The 24,513-nt window shown below is 36.9% G+C and overlaps 1 protein-coding gene across 2 annotated transcripts; it reads right to left on the bottom strand.

The window, feature by feature from the left end:
- Positions 1 to 2,104: 2,104 nt before the first annotated feature.
- LOC139122739 (uncharacterized) lies at positions 2,105 to 24,311 on the bottom strand. 2 transcript variants are annotated; one of them, XM_070688417.1, is made up of 3 exons: positions 24,200 to 24,311; positions 23,817 to 23,908; positions 2,105 to 9,493 (listed from the first exon to the last, which is right to left on the bottom strand). In XM_070688417.1, exon 3 carries the CDS (start codon positions 9,423 to 9,425, stop codon positions 6,213 to 6,215), a length of 3,213 nt encoding a protein of 1,070 aa, XP_070544518.1. In that variant the 5' UTR covers positions 9,426 to 9,493; positions 23,817 to 23,908; positions 24,200 to 24,311; the 3' UTR covers positions 2,105 to 6,212. The 2 variants fall into 2 exon arrangements, with proteins under 2 accessions (XP_070544518.1, XP_070544516.1); XM_070688415.1 differs by lacking the exons at positions 23,817 to 23,908; positions 24,200 to 24,311 and adding an exon at positions 16,242 to 16,329.
- Between the last annotated feature and the right edge of the window lie 202 nt (positions 24,312 to 24,513).

Here is a 24,513-nt window from a genome sequence, read left to right as displayed (position 1 = left end):
TGTTATCACACTCACAACTTTCATTGACAGGCTTTCAGACAAACAGCATCTGATAATTTCTAATTAACATTTATGAATAATTTAGAATCATCAACAATTACAACAAAAACAATTTCCACAAATATCTAAGTGACACACCATAGAATCAACAAAAGCACTATATACAAATCAGAAATCGAAAATTTTGCCAGCATTCTGAATAAGTGCTTGTTACTGGGGGTATCTCTGTCACTGTAATTTTGTCATGTACAACAGTAACATTCCATGAGTAAGTCATTCCACATGGATATCACAAACTGTCAGGGTTTCCATCAAATTTACCTTACCTGCAAATAATTCCTCAGACAGTTCAGAGACATCTGAAACTTGGTATGAGAAATTGAATCAGTCTTTGATTTGACACGAAAATGCAAAATATCATGAGCATGATTGAGACAGTATCCAAGAAATTAAAAACATATATGTGAGAAAATATTGTCAATGCTATTGAAATAATTGGTGGGGGGGGGGGGGGGGATATAGCAAGACTAATGACGTCTGTGCCAGTACTGAATAATTTTACAAATAAACATTATCCTGGGGGAATCAACCATTTCAAAATCTATGGGAGGGCCCCTAACAAGTCAATTGTTTTCATACTGAAGAGATGGCCAAGTGTTGTTCAGGTGTCCTGGAGAGGGTTTTAACCCTTTCACTACCATGGTTTGTCCCAAATCCATTGTTTTCTATGGTAAAGTTGGACCTGTATACAGGGAACTGGGGGTGAAAGGGTTAAAGCAGCAGTCCTGAATCCCTAGTTCTCACATTAGTTCTTGTTGACATTGACATATTACATGGTGCTATTCCTTTGTTTAAATTGAAATTTTTATGAAGTTTGTCACTTTGCTTTCAGATAAAGCAGATAAATGGTAGTTTTATTGATACAGCTTTGTTCAATCTCAATGAAGTAACTGGAAACGGCTGGTCTTGGAATAAGGACAAGGCATCTAAGGGATAATGTCAGAGTTTTCATACATTATTTTTGTCCATTTTGTGTCATTTGAGAGGGAAATTTTCATAAATGGAGTTCTGGAAACAACACTGAAAGAGCACTGGACTATGAATGCTTCAAGCCTGTCCTTACTGATGTTGATAGATGAGGAATCTGTACCCTTAGCAACTGCCAGGGTTTAACAAGCCTGAGCATAGTGTGATCATGGAGGTTACAATACCTGGCACTTATCAATCATATCATTTATTACCACTTTACTTGAATACACAGCTTGTTTTAAAAAATAACTTTGTCAGTTTGCTTGATGGGTGAAGAACAGTAATCCAACATTTTTAGTGGGGAAGAGTGATTGAACACTGTGATATTGGACAGAAGAATAAAATATGATAATTTCAGTTGATATTTTGGCTTATGGATAAACTGCTTTTCACAGCTGTGTGTATCACTTGCCTAAAAACTAAAAATCTAAATTTTGGTCAAATTTCTTCTAGAAACTGTAAACCACATTCTCTGTCATGACCGAGAATATACATTAAGATTCACAAGGTAAGTTTTGATAAAAATGGAATTACCTCAAATTTGACAAAATTTGAAACTCAAAATGCATGGTCGCTATTGCTCCATGTTAATTCTATGCACAAAAAAATCAATTTTCAACTTTCACTAAAAGCAAGATAGTGAAAACTTAATTTGCTGCATAGGCTTCAAATTGAGTCTACAACAGTAGAACAGCCACGCATTGTGTAAATCTGAGTGTGAAAACCTGTCCAAAGGCACATTTTACGACTAAAATCGTGACACAATGTGAAGGTATAGGGTTGCATACATTTTTCAAGTCAGGCAAAATATCCACAACCATTCAGACTGCACTAAAGCAAGAAAAAATCCTCCCTGCTAAATGGAGACTCCCTCAAGTAACAAGCAATATTAGCAGACTGGCTTGAAAAATGAAGTGTTTGAAGTGTCGACAAACATAAAAATCATCTTGTACCAGTATAGAAAGAAAACTGCAATATCTTTCACCACTTACAAAACAACTATGGGCTTAAAAAAAATACAACCCCATATCACAACATCTAGAAATGACAAATAAATAGAAATAATTACGTGATAAACTTTTTATCTTTTTTTTTATTAAAGGCAACAAATCTGATAAAATTTGCAGAAAATATAGATCCCTGATTCTGATTGGTTGGCTGGCTACCTTTACTCAGGTGTTGTCGTTTTGACAAGTATTGTTACATTTACAATCTCTGAATTAATTGTGCAAATGGAAAACAAAACTTAAAACTGCAAGGTGATATAACACACATACAAAGTCCACAGATGACAGCTGAATAAATTGTTTGGTTTGTGAGCATGTTTAAAAATCAGTGATTTGGTAGGGGTTTTTTGAAACTTTTTACATTGATAAAGTATGCATCCAAATATAAAAGCTGAAAATTTTGATCATACTTTTTGCTGATGGCAACTTTACATTGTCATTTATATCAAGAGTTAGTGAAGAATGGGGTGAAATTCCACATATTATATTGGTAAACTGAATAACCTCAAAAGTATCTCCAATCTAAATAGCTGACAAACTGAGTAAATTATATGAAAAAACTAAGGCATTCTTCTGAACCTTCAGAAAGAAAAATTGAGCACCGCTCTTTCAGGATAATTCCAAAAATGCTTGCATAGCCATATATTTAAATACCAGGAACAATTCACAGACTTTCACTGTTTTGAAAATAAGTTGCTAAGTGCATTCACTCTATGTAACAGGCCTGTTCCAACTAAATCAATGTTTTGATAACTTACGTCTGATAGAGATCTCTAATTTCCATGATGGTGGAAATGTTACAATATGAAAAGCAAAGCTTACATCAAATTCAAACTTTGGGGTTTGGCAATCCGTGGTTCAGGAAGAGTTTTTAGTTGCATTTAAAGCATTTGCACTGATGCAATCTTAACCCTTTGAGTGCTGTAAATTTTCCCGCCAAAATCTCACTGCAAAATTTTACCAATTTTTACAAAATTTTTGTAATTTTTTACGACAATTTTGAAACAAATAGACATCACTTTTCATTGGCTCCAGTTTTTGATCAAAATTTTGGAAAAAATCTGAATTAAACTGTCTGGGTCACATTTTATAATGGCCGTATAAAAAACTGACTTTGGCACTCAAAGGGTTAAAGTTCACATAGTTATTCATTCTTTCAGTAAATATTACTTCTAAATATATATTTCAATATAGCCAAATAACTTTGTAGAACAGATATTTTCACCTGTTTTTTTTTAAGCTTTATAAAGAACAGCAGTCTTCAATTCAAGAATACTGCTACAGAGAATATCGCTAACATTCCAAACAACTTTTTCAGAATGATGTGCAAACTGCAGGTCAGTTTGCATGTCATTTTAGGACAATCTACAACATAATGGACAAAATGTCAGAAAAGTGAAATGGAAAAAAAAAGAAATAGAAATAAACAGAAGAAGCAACATTCTTGACACTACCACTACAGAAAAACAAATATGACAAAACTGAGATATTGCTGCTTATACCGTCAAGGACGACACCCTGATTAACCAACAGTGAATGAGGTAGTCAAAACTTGGACACACTTGGAAACAAAACTGAAACACAAATCAGATCTCTAAATCTTGAATTCTAGAACAGAGAGTTGACATGATCTTCAATAAGCTAGACTTTACAAACATATAATTAAAAGGTGCTGGAAAGATTAAGTCAAATATAACAGTAACAAAAATCCATTAGTTTTTTTTTCACTGGTGAAAAAAGAAGCACTGTGAAACTGTCATGACTTTGTGATTTGACATAAACAGATTAAATACGATTTTCAGTGGTATGGTTGACAATTTGACATATATATGTATGATATGTGGGGCATTAACATTGGAGATTAGCAGTAGTTTTGAATGTAACTACACTCATATGGCACAGGACAGATCCATCTACAAAAGTACCCCTAATATTCACAATGGAAAATATCATGGTAAGGTAGTATGCACCTCGAAAGTGAAAGACTTAAACTTTTGCATAAAACTCTCCTCAATGAGTTTCAACAATTCTCCAAACAAAGCAGGAAAAAGAATCAGAGGCCACCATGCGAATTTTGATACTTGAGAAACAAATTTCCTAACCTTTGAAATTCAAAATGGCTGCCATCCCTGTGTTCAACTCTATGGGGGAATAAAATTTTAAATTTTCAAAATCAAAGATGGTGAAAATTTTTCTTGCTCCAAGAGCATTATAATGAGCCCCCACAAATGGTAGCTCAGGAAAGAAATGTGAAATTTGAGTCTGAATATCTGTCCCCAAGGCGCATTCTACCTTAATTCTCATGATATTTTGTCTCAATAAAACGTCAGAAGAGAAATTTTTGATTTGAAAATTCGATTCTTCAGATCAGAGATGCAATGAGAGCGAGGCCCATGGAACTATCACTCACAACAGGAAGAAGTTGCAATTCATGTAGAGCTTTTCAAGGAAAGGGGTCACTGAACAAATGAATGTAACAGGAAATGTTGAGTCATTGCGTTTCACACCTAACGCTAATAATTTTGACACCATAGATATATATGTCAGCGTATTTACATATTTGAGTGTCCATGTACGTGTGTGGGTGCACATCATGTGTATATGCGCATAGTGTTTATATGCATGACTACTGACATTCTTTCTTGTGCATGTATCTGCACATAAGAGTTTTTGTTCGATTTCTTTCTTCAAAATGCTTGTTATGTCTAGCTAATAATATTGAAAAGGGGCAAACAGTGTGGTCTCCGGGATGTTTCAATTCAAGGTACACACCGTCTGCTTTTGGAAATTATGGATGTAGTCAACATTTCCACAAGTCAGCTCTTTGGACATCATATGCAAACTCAAACAAAAGATATGAAACTAACACATCATGGTTTTTTTTACATTTGGAGAATGAAAAAATCCAGTACAAATGTGAAATGGATGTTCTGTAAAAAGCCATACTAATACATGTAGCCCAAAATATTAATGATTTGTCAAAACTTACGATGGCAGGAGTAAAAAAGCTTCAAAGTCAAACCCCCTTCACAACCCAAATTTGATCTGATCCAAAGCGTTATCTGTAGTTTGTATGGACCTGCAGACAAAGCACTTTGGAAGTGGCATGGTGGCATGTCTGCCTACATTTACATTTCTGAATAAAAAAAAATTACAAAACTGCTAAGCTATTCAAACTGAATCAATGGTAAAAGTGGGTGATCTTTCAACACTTAAAATTTAAGAAGAAAAAAGAAATAAATGAATTGTATAAATTATACCAGTATTCACCCGAGAAAAACGCTCCTGAAAAGGACACATGACTCAAAATAAACATTTAACTCCCTGAAGAACAAAATATAGTTTGTGCTATTTCAAATTTATTGAAATTAAACAGTTTTAAATCCCAGTTTAATCAGCGATTATAATAGCGCCCACTTATGAATATCTTAAACTACACATTGTTTTTTTGATTGAATCACTGAGAAAATTTTATCAAAATACTAAGAATATTAAAAATTCACAAAACTTTTCACAATAAGGAAACCAGTAATATGTACAGGCTTGGGGAAGGAATTAGGTTCCCATAATTAGAACTTGAATACAATTTGGAAGGAAAATTCTTAAAAAAAGTGATTGCTATTAAATGATAACTTGCTTCAAAAATGTTACAAGTTTGGCATTACACTGCTATCTGCCTAGCATTTATCTGAGGTAGAATAAAGCAGGACACTGCCCAAGGTGTTTTGACAAATTCTTAATTTTTTTTTCTAAAAAATACAATTTGAAAAAGACAATTGCAGCTGCATTACATCAAAGTAATTTCGTTCCAGTCAAATTTCTGGAAACATTTCAAGGTAGCATATTACTGCAGGCCGTGGTTTGATTTTCCCTGTAGTGTGACTGAAGGGACGTGTGTCTTGTTCACACTCAGATCCAGAGGTTCTAACTGTTCCTCAGCAAAGTAATTATCGATAACTGTTCCCAGTTTCAGCGGCCTTGTCACGGCATCCAGGTTTCTCACTTGCTGTGGCACTGCCCGAGTCATGTGATGCTGGTTGCCAGGGGAGGCAGGTTGCCGTAGCGATGGCGAAGAAGACAGGAGAGTCTGTTGACACATGCGACCAATCCATCCATCCAGGCGATTAGGTTCAGACTTGCCTGTCGGAAAGCTCTGATTATTTCCATCCCTTGAATTCACAACATGTGAAGAACCGCCATGTCTGTCTTCTTCATTATTCGTAGAAACACTCTACTTTTTCTTTCTCCTAATGACATTCGCTTATCACCTTTCTTTCCAGCTTCACCTGCTTCAGATGAAGTACGCAGTCTTGCCTTTTTTGGTAAAACCTCATCTGAATTCACACCTCTTCTTGAATCTTTTTCACAGACTCTTCCCAGTCTTGATGTTTCACAATCTGTCTGTATTCCGGCATGGCTATCACTGCTGCTACCTCCCAGCTCTGTTTTACCACTTCTGCTACGTTTCAACCTGCGGCGTTCATCAGATAACTCCTTCAGAGAGCTGTTAAGTTCTGGTAATCTCCCTGTCAGGGCTTTGGAAACCACAGTTGCCACAAACTGCTCCAATGTGGTTTCAATATACCTTTCTTCCATCTCTACCTTGCTGTTACTATCAGGGCTACCCTCCCCAGCAGCACTGGGGGGCTTCTCTCCTTCCCTCCCCTTATTCAAATCACCCCCTTGACTGGCAGGAGTTGTGCTTCTATCAGCTGGTTGATCTTGGCCACTGTGGCAATCTGCAGGATTGTCTGTGATTTTCACAGCATTGGTTACAGGTGGTTGTCTGTCCATGTTGTCTCTACAAGGGCCAGGTAATGCCTTAGGGTCATTCTCAGCACTGTGTTCACCTGACCCAACCTTCTTTGCCAGAATGGAAACCCTTGGATCAGACACACCCACGGAATGCACAGCACCACCTATGCAGTATTCTTGTTTACTGCCTGTGTGTTTGTTGGTGGCCTCTTCAGCTTCCCCTGTCCTGTCTTGCTTGTCTGTTGCACTGTTGTTCGTTTCCTCTTGCGACAATGGCCTCTTGACCTTTTGACCTTCCAGCACCTCATTTGCATCAAGTACAACGGTCACAAAGTCATGTAGTGTCCTGTCTGGGTCATCTTCCCGCAGAGCAGCAGTGGGGTGCACAGGTTGGTTTTCTGATCTTTGCTGGCACAGCTGGTGTCCTGTAAGATCATAACTTCTATTAGGACTCACTACACCTGGCACAAGACCTTCCCTTTCTGGAGTGATTTTATTCAGCAGTGCATGGAGTTGTCCACTGGCTTTGGACTGCTCACTTCCTGGTTGCTTGATATCTGTCTGTGTTGTTTCTGGTGTGGGTTTGTTTACAGTGACTGCTTGCCCTGCCTGAGGTGTTGCCATGGATGTGAAATGACCCTGGCTGAGGTCAGCTGATGGTGTTGGGTTTTTCTGATTGGTTGAAGCACCATGTATGATGTTGATATTTCTTGCACACACCTGGCACTCTGAGTTATCATCATTGTGACAGTTATGTCTGGGTTTCTGTGGACCATAGACAGTTTCTGGTTCCTGGTAGCTTGGACCAATGTGTGGACTGGGGGGACCCTTTAATGGCCTCCTGGGACAGTTGGTCAGCTGATGTCGTTTAAGCCCACAGTACAGCCGGTACTTTCTACCGCAGTCTGGGCACTCCAGAGATTTCTTGACATGCTGTTGGATGCTGTGCATGTGAAGTGCCTGGGGATGTTGGAAACTTACGTTACACGACGAACACTGGAAAACACTGGCTGGCGTCTGTGCTTTGAGCAGCGTTGGGCTTTCCAGATTAGGAGAGGCTGCAGCAGACCTAGGAGATGACAGGTTTTCTGGTCCTGGGCTCATATTTGCCTCACTTTGTCGTTTCTCTTCCAAAAGTCGTTTGAACTCATGCCAGTGTAGATCTGTGGTTAGTTTTTTGCTGTCTTCATCTGCTGACTTTCTAGCCATGCTAGGGAGTACGCCTGGGCTTCCAGGTAACTTTGCTGACAATTTCCTGGTAGGTTTACCTGTATTTCTGTCTGATAAATTTGTGCTGAGAAGTGCATGAAGTGAGGTCCCTTGAGACGATGCAAAACTTGATCTTCTAGATTGTTGGGAATATTGATCATTGGGAAGCTGTTCCATGGCAGATCTTGTATTGTTGCCATGGAAACCTCTATCAGCAGATTCTTTACTGTTACCATGGAAACCTCTATGAATATTTATTGGTGTTAACGCTTGATTCTGTAGATTACTTTGTGGAGTTGGCGATGCCATACTGTGGCTGCTAGGTTCAGCTCTGTGGTAACTGTTGGCATGGTGACGAAAATTTGATCTTTCTTGCATACTATTGTCAAAATTGTTTATTTTCTTTTGGGTTGTTGAAATTGATTGTGAGGATTCCTTTTTGAGATTTTGGTCAAATCTGGTGTGACCAATAGTGCTCTGAGGCGATGGTAAAGTTGGAATCTTAAGTGCTGTAACGTCAGCACGGTCATCCTTACTGCCCAAACTTCTCGCCTCCCTGCTGCTTGTTGTTCTGTCCACTGGAATATTACTTGTACCCGGACTTCTTCTCTGGACGTCAGGCCTACTATCTGACACAGTGGTGGCAGACGTGTGGGTCATGTGCTGAGGAAGACCTCCACTGACCCTGACACTCTTAATTTCCAGACTCTCTCTTCCTGACATCTGGGTATCACTGGGGAATCTTTCCCGAATAGGATCTTCTGCTGGTTGACCCTCGGTATGATCACTACATATTGATGAGGTCTCACTAGCACTTGACTTATCAGCCGCTCTCTGACTTCCCTGCGGAGAGAAGTTGTCCAACAAGTCATACCTGGACACTGGTTTTCTATCAATTCCACTCAATGCTGACTCAATATTTTTAGAACTCATGAGCTCAGCTGACATATCATCACTGGTTTTCATTCCCGACAGTATTTGTTTAAAAGTGGTGAGATTTGCCAGATGCACAAGTGCTTTGCTAAATGATCCCATCTGGCTGTCGGAATCTTCCGGTTTCTTATCCACTAGTCTCTTCTGGCTTGTCTCTTTCAGAGCACGACTGAATTTGAACATGTCCTGTGATTGGCCAGTCCCAAGGCTACCAGTGTCCACTGACTGGCTGGCTATCATTCCAGTCTCTGACATCACTCCTGACCTCTTCATCGACTTTAATCTCTTTTGTCTTCTCCCACCACGTTTTTTGTTCATTCCGTAACCTGAGACACTTGTTTCCATGGCAACATCATGGCTGTTCACTCCTAACTGAATTGGGGAGGAAACTTCATCAGACATCAATACCCTTCGTCCATCGCTGCCACTGTGAAGAATCTCTACAGTGGTCTTCTCCGGTCTTTGTACAGTGTCCGAGTTTACCACCTCCATTGCAAATGACTTTTGTGGTAATGGTTATATCTTGTGTGTTATATAGGAAATCCTGTCAACTCTTCCACCTGCAATACAACAACAAAAAGGAAAAAGTGTAAATTGTAGAATGACATCGCCACCAGTCATTTTCAAAATCTTAATCCTTTTTTCCAACAGGTTGAATTTTGCAACTTTCTGTTGACAAAACGTTACATATGTCTGTTACATCACGCCTTTTACATATCTATAAACATTACACAAATTCAAGTTCAAAATAAATCATGATAGTGCTTGTGGTTTTGATGTTTCCAAAACAAACGATGTCAACAAATGTGATCATGTAGAGTTGATTGGCACAGAAGAAATGACTTTTTATCAAATTGAATTTTGTAGGATGTTCTTGGCAGCAAGGTCAATGAACATTGCACATGCTGCCGATCAAATTCAACCAGGCAGTTGTGAACTCTAACCACTTGAAAGAAAGGGTGAAAACAACAGAGTTTGAAAAAATGTATTTGAAAAGTTGTGAGGAAATAATTAATCATGTGAAAAAAATTTCAGATAATGCTACACTTATTCAACACAAAAATAATCATTTTATGGAGCTGAATTGACAGACCAATAACCATTGGTTACTGAAAAAAAGATAAGAACTCATATACCAGCAAAATCAAATGATTACCACCGTAAGACCTGTCTGAAAAGCACAGTGTGAATTTATCCATATTTAAGTATAAGCTGTGGTCAAAGTTGAACTGACAACTAAAACTGATACAAACAGAATGAAAACAATTAAATTTCTAAAAACAAACCCAAGTTACCTATTATTAGCAAGCAGTTGTTTTTCTGGTATGGTCATGATAGTACCGATATCAACTGTTGTTTTCCACTATATGCCACATCAAAAGAGGAACTATACCAAGCTAGAATTGACCCCAAGTGAACTTTTGTCTCTAATGAGTACATGTAGGTTGCGTTGATAAATGATCATGAATGCACAACATGCAGTTATGTTGTTAGCAACCATAACCGAATGAGTACTACAAATACTGAGCCAATCTCACCAATAGGTCAAAGAAATTTTCAGCTTGGCTTGCTTATACTAATACAAGCCTCCTTTCATATGTTTGTTTGTTTTTAGTTTTTACTGCTATTTCAACCACTGCACTGCAGAACATGCACACAGTGTTCTCTCTCTACTTTTAAGACTTGTGAACACTTAGAGCCTACTGAAGAATTTAATGCATCCCTGTACCAATAAATGCGATATAAAATTCACTACGGTCAAAGAGGACACTCTCAGAGTCAGTGGTGGTTCAAATTAGCTCATGAAAGCAGACTGTACTCCTAGGTCCAGACTACCCAAAGTGTTATGGCTGAAATATCCTTCAGGCCCTATCCTTTGGGTGTCTTCAGTTTGCACAATCATGATTTTGCAGTCAAATTCACCAACGATAATCATGATAGACAATCACATCTATCGTGTGCCTAATGTGAAGGCTAAACCAAACATATCTCGAAGTAAAACATTTTTCTGTGTCACCATAAATTTTCATTTTATTAAGCAAGTCTTTATGGTATCTAATAAAAAATAAATGAAAAAACTCACTGTATAATCTTCAGTTTGCAAAGTATTAAAAAATACTTCATACAGACTGTCCCCAAGGACTGCTGTGACATACAATTATTACTGTACTTGCTAGTTTTGCATAGAGTACATCGTAGGAATTGCCATCATGATTTTACAAATTGAAAGCACTCCTTATATCTTTGTGCATAGGTCAGATCATACTTTTTTCAATGAATCGGTTGAAATTGGATAAGATAGATGAAGTAGATTTTTTATCAATATTTTCATGGAAATACAATTGAGTACATTTTGACAATGCTTAAACATCTGACGATCTCAACCCTTAAATTTTTGCATATCCTGCTATTAACAGTTTACTGAAAAAAAAAACTATAGAAAAACTTGACAATGTTGTGTTTCATGATAAATTCACCAAGTTACAAAAATTTCACATGAACAGTACAAAAATTCATTAGAGACCTGTTGGTGACAGTGTGTAGAGGTCAAATCATGTGTTGACGCAGGATGTTGCTATTTTTAAGGATAACAGCAAAAGGGAGGCATCATGGGCCAGTGGCTAGAGCAGTGGACGCACGATCACAGGATGGTGCGTTCGAGCCGGGGCATGGCCATGGTGCTGTGTCCTTGAGCAAGGCACTTTATTCCTCATTGCTTCTCCCTACCCAGGAGTGATGGGTACCTGGTAGGACAGTGGTTGTAATGTGTGCATATAGCTCTGCTGCGCTGATTGGCTGCACATGTGAGCTGTAGTTTGCTCCCCAGGGAGTTGAGTGGTATCATATTAGGTCCAGTGACCAGGGGTAATAATAATTGTAAAGCGCCTTGAGCACATGTACTTGTGGATATGTGCGCTATATAAGAAATTATTATTATTATTATTATAAAGCAAAATTAAGTCACAACACAATGTTAAAAACAAATTGTTGAAAGCTAAAAGATGTCTGAAGCACAATGGTTTGCACTTCAGTAAAAATACATATGTAGTCATTAGTTTACACATACACTTGTGCAAAGTATATTTAATTTAGGGGCTGCAATTCACCAAATACAGAATGTATATTTTTCATTGATTTTACGAGTCTACCATGATAGTATTTTTATCATTGAATTTGAGTGAAAATAATGTAGGAGCTCAGTTCAGGATCAGTGATTGTCAAGATAACAACAAAAGTACATTTCATGAACTATTTGCCCAAATGATTTAAAATGTACAGAAAATTTGTTTTCTGCATACAATAAAAAAAGAAAACTAGTAGGATTCACCATTGCAGTATGATATGCAGATCTTTCTTCCCAATCCACAAGAGTACTTTTCCTTCTTGAAGAAAGAAGTTGGCAAGACCAAGATGTCCATGGTCTCAACATTTTAACTCTCTTTCCTTAAATGCAAGGCCTAAGTTTTTGAGCTGTAAATCCGTTAGGGAGTAAAAAGACTTTTAATCCCCACCAATGGCATAAGAGTGTAACAGTGAGAAAAGATGGGAAGGACAGATTATACAGGTGTTTTTGTAGAAACTGAACTATTTTGACAACGGTTGTAACCTAGTTGGGTGTGGTATATCTGTGCCCTCTTTTGATATTAGCTGACCAACCCTGGGCATATTTACCGAACTACTCGAACGTGGCCTATTTTTGGAGTGACCGGGCAAAAGGTTGTTTACGCGCTGTACAAAAACAGACAAAGGCAACTCGGGTCAGTCCCTGTATACATACAAAGAAGGAAAGCCAAATTGCAGTATGATTTTCTTGTATATAAACTTGCTAAACTAGAAAAAAATATAACCCGTTTCCATGGTATACTAGTATGAGATCATCTTTAACAGCATTTCTAGAACAATTTTGAAAGTGGTGAGAAAGCAAATTCTTTATCAGATATGATGCATTTTTCTCTTATAAATTATTTTCAATCGAGTTTTCATCCACTCATGTCATCTTTTGAAAAATTCATCACTTAAAAAAATAAGATATTTTTCATCCCTTGCAAATGAGAACAACCCAAAGGGAAAAAGGTTAACTTGAGTTTATGTGAAGTGTGACCTAAGGCAACAATCTGGAACAGTCTATTATTTTCACAGGTTGTGCCTGAGGGATTTTACCAGAGGGATGGTTGCTACGTGATTAATTTTGAGCAAACTTTTCTCTTCCAAATGCAAAGAAAAACATGCTTTGTATGTGGAAAGCTGACTAAAGTAGCTTAACACTGATCGTGTTGCTTTGATGGGTTGGTCAGAACTGTATACAGAGAACTGTTAAAAGGTTAAGCCAGCTACTGGAGTACAAGTATGAGTGAATTCAGGATATACAATAGATCAACTGATATGATAGGAAAGTGAACTTTGTTGGCCGAGGAACTCTGTGTGTACGTGTCTATAATCTCATTTCCCCTTTCTGAAATACATGTACAATCTCATGTTTTTGTAAGTGTTTGAGATGAAGTGTTTATAATGATATGAGATTGGCGGTCATTGTACTCCTTGCGTATGATCTGATGCCATACCATATGTCACAGCATTGCTTTAACCCTGTCACCCCCATCTCCCTGTGTTGAGGTCCAACTTTACCATAGAAAACAGAGAAGTTGGACCAAACAAAGGTGGTGAAAGGGTTAAAGTATGAAAATATATAATTGAGGAGACAATTCCTTCAAAAAATACATGTAAGTAAATATTTACTCCCTGTGTCATATAAAAGAGTGGGCCAGGTGTTATGTGAGCAAGTTCACAAAGAATAATCTAGGACAATTCCTGGGACAAAGGAATAAAAATAACTACCACGAATAGATGCTCAGTTGTGGGTAACATATGTTAAAACTGTCTAAAATATTATTCCCTGTCGATGGTTAGTTTAAACTATGGAAGGATGTAGTACACACAAATTTCTATCATGTTGCTCATTTTTCACAAAAGTTCGCCATGTATCTGGGTGACCTTGATCACTTCCCACTTTTTGGTTAACCACAATTCATCACCACCTGATGTGAAAGGTATGTCAGCTGAGGTCATGGTCACTCCATGCAAATCCAGGCAGCTGGGATCCATACATCTTTTGTTTGAATGAGGTACAGGCCCCCTGACAGCCTTAACCTCTGCTCCCCATACCTTCCTGTGGTTTGGTTTGACCCAGCCGTTGGTTTCCTGTGGTTGGCTGAGTCTGCTGAGACGCAGACTTGGGAATGAGCCTTGATTTTCTATTAAGCACAGTCACACGTGGCCAGATATTTAATTAGAACTTTTCATCTGGGATTTATGTTTTCAAATGAAAATTTCATCATTTGTCATATTAAATGAAATATCATCTAATTTTTCAAGCATGGTCATGAATTATGACACATGGCAGAAGACTAAATCCAGTAGAATAAAAAACCCTACACTGCTGATATTTTGAACTATTTAATCAAAACTCCAGAAAATTTCAAAGATTCTCCAACAGCAGATTGTTTGGACCAGAAAAGAGACTGGACATGTACAGTTAAATACTGCAGTAAAAGGCATCTCTAGCTTATGGGGGTATTTTTTGATTTGGAAAGTTGTACCTTCCGAAAAAAGATCTGTCAATAGATTTTCAGTTTTGACTGTTTCAAGTTTCAATACTGAAAAGAAGGCAGAGTAAACTGGTCATAATTTCACAGTTTCAAAACGGCGATGACACAATGCACATACATTCATAAATCATTAATGTATGACCCTCCGGCCAAAAATATCAGGCACGTTTTTGCAATATTATCATGTAGCATTCTCGTTACCTTTTCACCTTAGCACAGATCTAAATTTTAACCCTTCACACAAGTATAAGCCAGACCTTTGTACAGGGATAGCATAAGACATGGGGGAAAATGATCAGATGACGTGACCCGATGTTTAGGTCAATCTCACTCTGATAAATAAATGACATGAATTTTTCAAATGGCCATTTTGAAGCAATAAATTTCTTATGAGAGTAGATATTGAGGGGAGGGACAAACTTTATACTGCTTGGTTGACATGGCAAGCACCTTTGACTTTCGGCAACATTTGATAGCCAAGTCTTGTGGATTCACTTATGTTGAAAACGGGCAAGCACTAACTTGTTACAGATAGAGCCATTCAACCATGTTATCAAAGGAGTCAGTTTGAACAACGTTCTCATCAAAGGAAAGTTTTAAAACTCTTCAACAGTGTAATCAATGAGATGTGAAGCAATAAAGAATTCTCGAAAAACTTTTTGTAAAAACAAAAATAATGTTACAAAAATTAAACAGAAGAGGGAGGAAAAATTGGGCAAAAGTTCCCATATTTAAATATTAACCCATTCTGATTCACACCTGGCGGACATGATAGTATTTTAGCAAATTGATTTTCAAAAATGGTTATGTCGAAACAGCCATCTGCTGTTATTAACGCGGTATAGGTCAGAGGTGACAGAAGCCGTTCTAGGCAGTATTGTAAACACACACCCTATTGACCGGTGTTTGACTCATGGCACGCACTCGTGTGGTTCTCTCTATGTCTTTAAGTCATATGAATACATCTGAGAGACAGAGAGGGGGGCATTGTGGAGAAAAAAGCGCTAACCTTTCTTAACAACTACAAATTTTGAGATTTAGAGAAAGTGGAATAATCATCTCTCATTTGTCTTATATATTCTATTGATTAACGACCACATGAAATTAAAAGACATTAGAAAACCAAAATAGCTATTGTTAAAGAAAAAGATGCTGAACATGTTGTCAAAGAGTTTTGTCTCGGAAGGAAAATGATATTTTATGTTAAAATTGGCACACTACCAAGAAACCTATGATGGAAGGTGACCAAAAGGACACACACCTACACTAAAAATAAACACCACATCACGACATTCCTATTATGTCCGGGATGTAATGGTCCAAATATTGATTTTTTTTGTCTTTCAATCCTTTTTTTCTGCTTTGAAAGTGTATGAGTAACCATGTCACTGTAGATTGAGACACAAAAAGTACTAAAATCTAAAACTCGGGGGGAACAAATCTTCAGAAATTGAAATCACAAAAGAATCGCTGCTGTTTGATTAGAAGCCTAAGCTACTAATATGAAAAAAGTTCTGATAAGGCATACTGTGAAACCAGTTCAGATATATCTAACCGGCACAAAAATAATCAATCTAGGTCAACTGTCAACTTCTATCACCTAATCCTTTGATGTTATCCATTTATATAATATTTTATATCAAATACGAAATATTTTTGACAAACAAAGATTTAAGTTAAACAAGAAACAGAGTGTACTAACCTTACGAATGCAGCATGCGTGTGGATTGACAGAGGGATACATTGTGAAGTGCAAAAGGTCTTTGCAATATTTACCTTATTGTCAGAAGCGAGGCATGCTTTGTGTACGTGACAACATTCCTATTTTTATTTCCCCTAAGGTCGGGGGTCAGGCCTTGACCTCTACATACACTGTATGGATGAGATTCGGCTGACCCGAACTCAGCAACCTCATTCGCACTCTGGATCTGGGTCGTGTTCTCATAAAATGACAAGAATCAAAGAAATTCTGTTTTATCCTCTTGTCTATTGTTTGTTTTACACTGATAGGAAAATTGACTTTTGTCTGCAGCATAAAAAACACCTTGGAAATGCTTGTTTGGATAAAATAATGTATTTTGATAATTTTTTTTCTGTATTGTGAGCACTCGTAAAATATTTTTATTCATGAATTACACACATGAACCAATTTTCGAGGTTGAATTTACCACATGTCATTTGAGAGAGACATCCGGGTTGTTTATTTTTCATCCTCCTTAGAAGTGAATTTCAGGTCTTTGTTTGACAGATTTGGAATTCGGGGTCAAAGGTTCTCAGCAGCTTTCAAAGCATTCTCAAAGTGAGCAATTCAAACGACTCCTAGCACTACTGCCCTAGGTTACGACCAACAACAAATGCAACGACCTTTTACCCTAACCGCTGACTGTTTACCCACCAATCAATCACCCAGCTGAAAGAATATCTGACGTAGCGACCTAAATGGCGTATGAGTTTCCAGCGCGGCCATCTGCCGTGTGTGCTGTTTTCGCGAATTGCCCAGTCCCCATGGATACAGTTTGCCATGGTTGGATGTTTTCCAAATGTGTACAGTCACCAGCTATGTGGGCTGCCCTTCAGTTTCTTTACAAAAGTCACAACCTACTGCCATCTGACATGGGTCAGCGAAAACTTTTTTCACGACGACAAGCATGGTCAAAGTTTGAACAGAACAATACACATCCTGAATTTTTTTAAGTGTCATTGCTCTTTGTGGTACAAACAGCAAACTGGCCACCTCTTGCAAACACTGAACAAACACATTTTTAGATTAGAAAGATATCTGATGCAATTTGCACAAAAGTTAAACAGACAAACAGTGTTGTTGTTGCACACGGAAAAAAATTGATATCATCTCAAGCACATGATATTTTCTTCATAGTTGTCGTAATTTTTTCTTAGTATTGTGTTGATAATGTAAAATGTATCGCAAGCACTCTAGATAATACACTGTATTGCCTCTTTTAGATCAAGCATGGATGTAAAAAACCTGTTTTAAAGTAACTTCACTCCAAAAATAGGAGAAAAAACTGAAGCAGATTAGGCTTTCTGCGAACATCTCCACAACAGAACACTCAGACGGACAGCTGAAATTTATTTGTCAAGTGAAGTAGGGTATAAATCTATGATTAATGAGTCACCTCTTTTATATTATTCTGTGAAGCAATCAATGTGAGGTTAGTCTCGCATCCTACACATTAGATTATTAACATAATGGTTTACCAGGAACTACAGAAAATGCAATGTTACTCTTCAAAGTCTTCCATTCAGCTGATTATCTTTAAGTCTGGTCAACTGTTATGAGTGTTCTCATTTCTCATTTCACTGTCTTATCATAATGATGTTCACAAAATTTCAAAACTCATTTTGTAGAAATTATTATGGTATTTTTGGGAGTGATTTGGACCTGTAACGCTATAAGCTTGATTTCACTAGTTTTGAATACAAATTTGTTTTTGTATAACAAAGAAATGTCCCCCTTTCTCTACAGTCTTCCCGATGACTCATAAGATTATAATCTGTAGGGATTTAAGAATAAAATATTCCAAATAAAAATATATCTATAAAATTGCAAATTTGTAGGTTCAGTTAGGATTTTACAATAAATCAATGATATATGTTCTATCATCACTCATGGGATTACATTCTATTAGAATTTAACAATCAGATATCATGAAAAGGAGACATGTATTTACAAAACTATAAATCTGTAGCTGTATTTATCAAGTTTCGTTTCTGATTACCTGATAACAAAATGACGTCAACTACGGTAACAGGGGTGAAAAATGCCATGCCACTCCCCCTTGAGACATTTTACCATTGTTGTGTTTGGGTCACGTCAGCAAAATCCACAAGTCAAAGGCTATCTTATTCACATCCAAATTCCACTGATTCAGACCTAAATTTGTACAGATAGACAACTCAGACAGGTGTGGAGCTGTTGATAAGGGGCGTTTAACTCCTTAACTCTCAAAATATCAAATGATATCAACAGGTTTACCTATTAAAATACCATACCTGTATCCATCTGCTGTATGGTACAACAAAGCGGTGAGTCAGCTCTAAATTTAGAGTCTTGTCATCTCTTCAAGGAAGTATTACTCAAAATGTTTTGCTTTCAATATTTTTGTTTTTGCAAATTTTAATTTTTTACCATGATTTCAAAAACGTCTATGTTGACAGCGCAAGAACAGTGCCAAAAAATTTACACAATTTTATCAATATAGAGGAAGAGACATGAACTTTGATCAAAAAACTAATAAAAATAGGAAAAACATACATCTCAGTGAAAAGTGATACAAATCAAAAGGCAAACAACAACATTTGCAGGTAGGAAGATATTTTTGCATTAGACACTATCCATGTTGTACAGCTGTAAATTTCAGTGGGGAAATATTTATTGATTGATCAATATCAGTACAACTTCATGGTTTCTCTAGAAAATGACAGCTTATGTCGTAGCATCTCCTGCATATGCATTAACTCAGAATTCCCTTGTGGGAAAGACAAGCCAACCATGAAACAGTTGAGAATATTATTACAAGGCAAATAGATTCATGTCAGGTGATAAGGTCGACAGAAGGTCACGACTTGTCAAATCTAAACTATTCTGTGAATGTATACTGGAAAGAATATCATGCAAACCAATTTTTTCAATTAAAAGGACATCAGTCCTTTTCAGCTGACAAACAACAACAGGATGTTTTTTAGATTTGTAGAATAATTTAAAGTAGTTTATGATGTGTGTAAAGGGCAAATCCTTTACTGCATTGTTTTCACAATCTGAATATTTTTGTACTCAATATTAATTTACGGCTCTGAAAGAAAAAAAAACATTAATCTAGTCCTGGTCTAGTCTTATTACAACAATACGGACAGTAATTTTAAGGAAAATATATATCACCGTGTTTTTTCCTCCATTTAATTAAATTCCTGTGAAATTCCACTTTCTGTACAATACATATTTTAAAACACTTAAATTGAAATCAAAGCAAGACTGGATGTGTATTTGCAGTAGAAACAAGATGCTTCACACTTTAATATGCTAGGCATCGATTTATTAGCATATTTTACATCAGAATATGTGTGTTTCAGGCAGCCAACAGGTGACTATATGTAAAACAAAAATAATACACAATTGATTGCCAATCTCTTGTCTGTCCTAGGCATCATATACTTCCAAGTGTACATTTTATTTTGCATAATTTGAAGAATAAATCTAACAATATTCTATTACTCATTTGTTTTGATATTAAAGGGCCAGTGTAGTAGCTGCAAATTTTGATGACCTTTTCACTATTTTTGTTTTGTATGTCAATCACAAGTTTTTGTTCTACCCGCCAACACCTACTGTTTAGCTTGTCCACACAGCACCTTAGCACTGTTGTTGTTTACATCTGAATTCTGGTCCTGACCAGAATTCACTTGTCAACAACAACAATTCAGTCCACAAATGTACAGGCTGAGTTGACAGTCAGAACACTGTATACCTCAACATGCTGTGGGGATTAGAACAAGAAACTATGGTTGACCTTTCAAAACAAAATTGGTGAAAAAAATCATCAAAAATTACAGCCATTGACCCTTTAACCCTTGGAATGCTGTAATATTGTTCCCACCAAAATTTTAGTCAAACATTTTTACCAATTTTTATGAATTTTTCTGTAATCTTGTGATACTTTTGGACCAAATGGACATCACATTTCATTGGCTACAGTTTGTTATCAAACTTTTGACAAAAATCTGGAAAAAAATTGACTGGAGTATATTTTCTAAAGGTGACAAAAATTGACTTTGGCACTCAAAGGGTTAATATGTTACCATGCATTGCTGTATCTCACACATCATCAGTGCATAAAGTGTATTCACTCACACTATGCTGAGGCTGACTGAGAGATACATTCTCTGACAAAATTAAGAGAACGGCCAATCAGACTTCCAACACAGAGAAAAGTGAAAGTGTACGACAGGAAAAGACACAGAAAGAAAGATAAAAATGGAGGCAAAAAGAAGAGACGGCAAGCTCTGTTATATCAATTAATTGGTTGATGCTGAGACAGATGTGTTCAAACAGATATTTTATCATCAACCTTAGAAAAGAAAACTGGCAAATATATGGTGTATTTTCATGATTACAATTTACACCTCATCTTCTTACATATTTCTGTTGTGCAGAACTTTTGTGTCATTACTATATACCAGCATTGAACATTTACAGGCTATTTGTCATTTGATTTATATAGTACAATACATATATAATACAGGCAAGAATCTTTGTTCTTTGACAACACAGAAAGTTGTAAATTTATTTCCATTATGGACAATCCCATATGATGCTATTCTTTACTGGGCCAGGAGGGTTATACATGTACATTAAATTTTCAGCAGCTGTCTTCTTTCTTAATTACTGAACCGTACTTTCTTTTTGAAATCAATGTCTTTAAGTTCACATGCGGGTTACTTGTATCCGGTACACAGTAATTTTACCACACATTTTGAAAAACAAGCGGGTAGAAACAGAACCACTCACTTGAGTGATACCTCGATTTATCAAATCCTCTTTGTCAAAGTGGCATTGAACAAGACACATTGAAATATAGCCATCCATCTTTTCTATGATAGGGCTGCCCCTCCCCATCAAACCCCTTCTTGTATCCACAACCTTTTCACCTCATTCCCACAACGGTAGGTCAAATTTTGTTTTTGAGGACAAAAAAGGGATGAACCAAACTTGGATGTAATTTAGTTTAAGAGAAGTATTAAGAATGACAGTCAGATGTATTTGTGGTTTTTGCAGACAGGGAGATAGATGACCGGTCAAGATCAGTGACAGAATCACTTACACATGTACAGGTTTGTAGATAACTTATTTGATTGGTCAATTTACTTCATTGTAAGTTTAATGCTGCGAGTTGACAGAATGGATGGAATGGAAATGGAATGGAAGGAATGAATGAATGGACATGCAGATGGATGATCATGGCAAGGAAAGATAAAGAATTACAGGGATGAATGGACAGATAGGAATGTACGCACGGAAAATGTATGAATGAATGCACATGGTATCACAAACAAATGCGAGATTTATGCTGTAGTATCGCTGCAGGTAAAAAGTCACATTTGTAAAGATTCTGTGTACAAGAAGTAAAGTATGCAATTTATTTTGCTGAGAAAAGCTAGTTCATGCTTCAAAAAAGACATTATCAACAACTCCCCTTTTGAAATTAATGAAATGAATGAATATCTTGTTAAAATTAGGACAAAAGTATTTGACAAAATTCGTGTGTAAAAAATATGCAATATGTATGGAAGTGGTATATTTAGTAAATTCAAAACTAGCTGAACTTTGACCCTGATACTCTGTGAGGTCAAGGTCCATAGCAGCAGGATCTCCAAATAAACCATCTCTGCAAACAATAGATAAATTATTACCCGGGTAACACATATTTCTCTTATTTTTAGGACTGGTTTTATGATAACAATGTTTAGCCAGGAGATGGACATTGATGGATGTGCTGCAGAATAAAGGTTTTTCTGTGCTCCAGTTAAAAAGATGCCACTAATCTTTGTATTTTTTTCAGCTTTTCTGATGAAAACACTCATCAGTAAAACCAATTGAACCCATCAGAAGTGTGATCAGAACAACTGATAATATCAAATCTGCTGACATTGTTTTTTTTAGAACTATATTCCACATGAGATACCAACTGTAAAGATAGGTACCCCACCTAGCCTTCATATTGCATCATAAAAGATTAAGTTGATGATGTCCAGCTGATGTGAGTCACACACGTTTTGCCTCACTTTTGAAGCCCATTGTCACAGTTTCAGTTCACTCATCAAGTATTGAGCCTGCAGTTCTGACGCAATAAGTCTGTTTTCAAATGAAGTCATCATTCTCTCATTAATATGCTAATATAAATATTTGTCAGCAAATTCAAATTACATTTTTGAAAATTATGGATGCAATAAAAACAAAAATAACTTTATAGGTGATTTCCAATGATATGATGAGCACTAGGAAAGACTTATTAACTGCTAAGACCACAAACAACAACACTGTCAGACAAAATATGTCCTAATATCCGGCAGCAATGTCCGATGTCGTGTGCATTCAGCTATATTTAATAATAAACCAACAACTGTACACAGCCATATAATTGATTCCATGATAATTGTTGTACGGAGTTTGAAAAGTTAAAAACTTAAAAAATGTAATTATTACAACTTTGATGAAGGGATATAATTGTTATAAATCAATTGGGACAAACACAATAAGAAAATGAAAGATTCAGACTTTTTATCTCTCAACCAACTCTCCCTTTTCCTGACATTTTATTTTTACTGATTAGTAACAATAAAACCAAAAGCACTTTCTTTCATATTTCACTTGATATTTCATACTTTACAAATTTTATCAAGAAACTCGAGGGAACACATTAATACCCTGAGGTTAATAGACTCCTTTCTTTTTAAATGAAAACCAAATTCACTCTCACCTCAAAACTTTATGAAGGATATTTCCTTTAAAAGCTTTAAACTGGCTTTCATATTTTAATATCAAAACCATAGAAATATTAAACTCCTTATTACTGTAAATTTTCGGGGAAACACACTCTTCAGCACTACGTTCTCCTCTGAGGTTTCGGAGCAGAAGGATTCTTCACGCGTGTTTCGCTACGCGTTGGCGTACAGAAACCTTTGAGGTTGTCAATGAAGTCGTTAAAATATCCTGTAGTTTGATTATGTAACTCACAGAAGACAGAATACCAGTGTCTCATCAAAAGATGCGACAAAATGTAATCATTAGACAGCTTTTCCCATTGGCTGTGCATGTGGACCTCGATTTCTTGATAATGTCGAAATAGGCGTTTGCGAGTTGTGTTAAACGGCTCAGTTTGGTTATGTGCACAGAAAATATTACAAAGCTACTTGACCGAAACTGTTTAACCTGTTGTTTAAATGACGACGCGACGCTACAAGTCAATAAAACATCCGTGATTTTATCATGGGAAATAAATTCAGAACGGAAAAAAGGGCGCCAAATGACTCTTCAGCATGGTTTCATAATACTTGCAGACGATAAAACAAAAAATGCTCTTTCATGTTCGCGCGCCTGCCTAAGAAATTTGTATTTTGATTGTTTAGCAACCAGGTAAGTTTGAAAAAAGTAGGTAAAAATTAATTTTTCGACAGTTTCAGAGGCCCTGGAGGCTAAATTATTTCGTATTTATTTGGGTCAGGCCAACGCCGCTTTATGCCGTGAGGTTGTGACACCTACCTTGCATGCAGCTTGTCGTTGTTTTCATGACCCGCTGAGCTTCACGGACACAGACACTCGTTGCGCGCCGGTTTTACTTCTTCAAATATCACCTGGAAAAAAGAACGGTGCGTCAGTCATCGTCATAAGCGTCAAATGGTTTGTATTTATGGCACGTTCGGCGCATAAAGTTTCGAGAAGCGCAAACCACGGCTCGTTTGTCTAGACAAAAGGTCACGTAAGGTCATTAATGTTGCACAAGTTAAGGTCGGAGGCTAATATTTCGCGACATTTGCCGCATTTTAAACGGTGGAAAATACAGAAACGAGCTGCCAAAAGCTACTTTATGATACACTTAGGTATTATCAAGGTTTCTTGAAACCAGAAAGGAAAGTGTTTCTCACCTGAGTCAAATTTCACGGAGGGCTTTAGATGTGGACGATTTAGGACAGTAGCGCCATGTTGAAATAATGGCTTTGGCTTTGTACGCAGACTACCTAGCTTACTAGAAATTTCGTGCCCAACTAACAGGTCAACATTTGAACTCTGTCGATAAGTCATGAACTTTTACACCTTTGTGCGTCGATGCCAGCTTGAAATATCACGAAACGAGGAAGTGATTAATGCTACTGGTGCGATTTCCAATGCGTCATGGCAAGATTTTTTTTTCTACTCCCATAAAAAATAACACGAAAGTCTCAGTCGTAGACAAAGACTG

The sequence above is a fragment of the Ptychodera flava genome, chromosome 22 (assembly GCF_041260155.1).
Source record: "Ptychodera flava strain L36383 chromosome 22, AS_Pfla_20210202, whole genome shotgun sequence".
Classification (NCBI taxonomy): domain Eukaryota; kingdom Metazoa; phylum Hemichordata; class Enteropneusta; family Ptychoderidae; genus Ptychodera; species Ptychodera flava.
The sequence above is the reverse complement of the archived record's forward strand: the minus strand, read 5'-3'. Positions and strand labels throughout refer to the sequence as shown.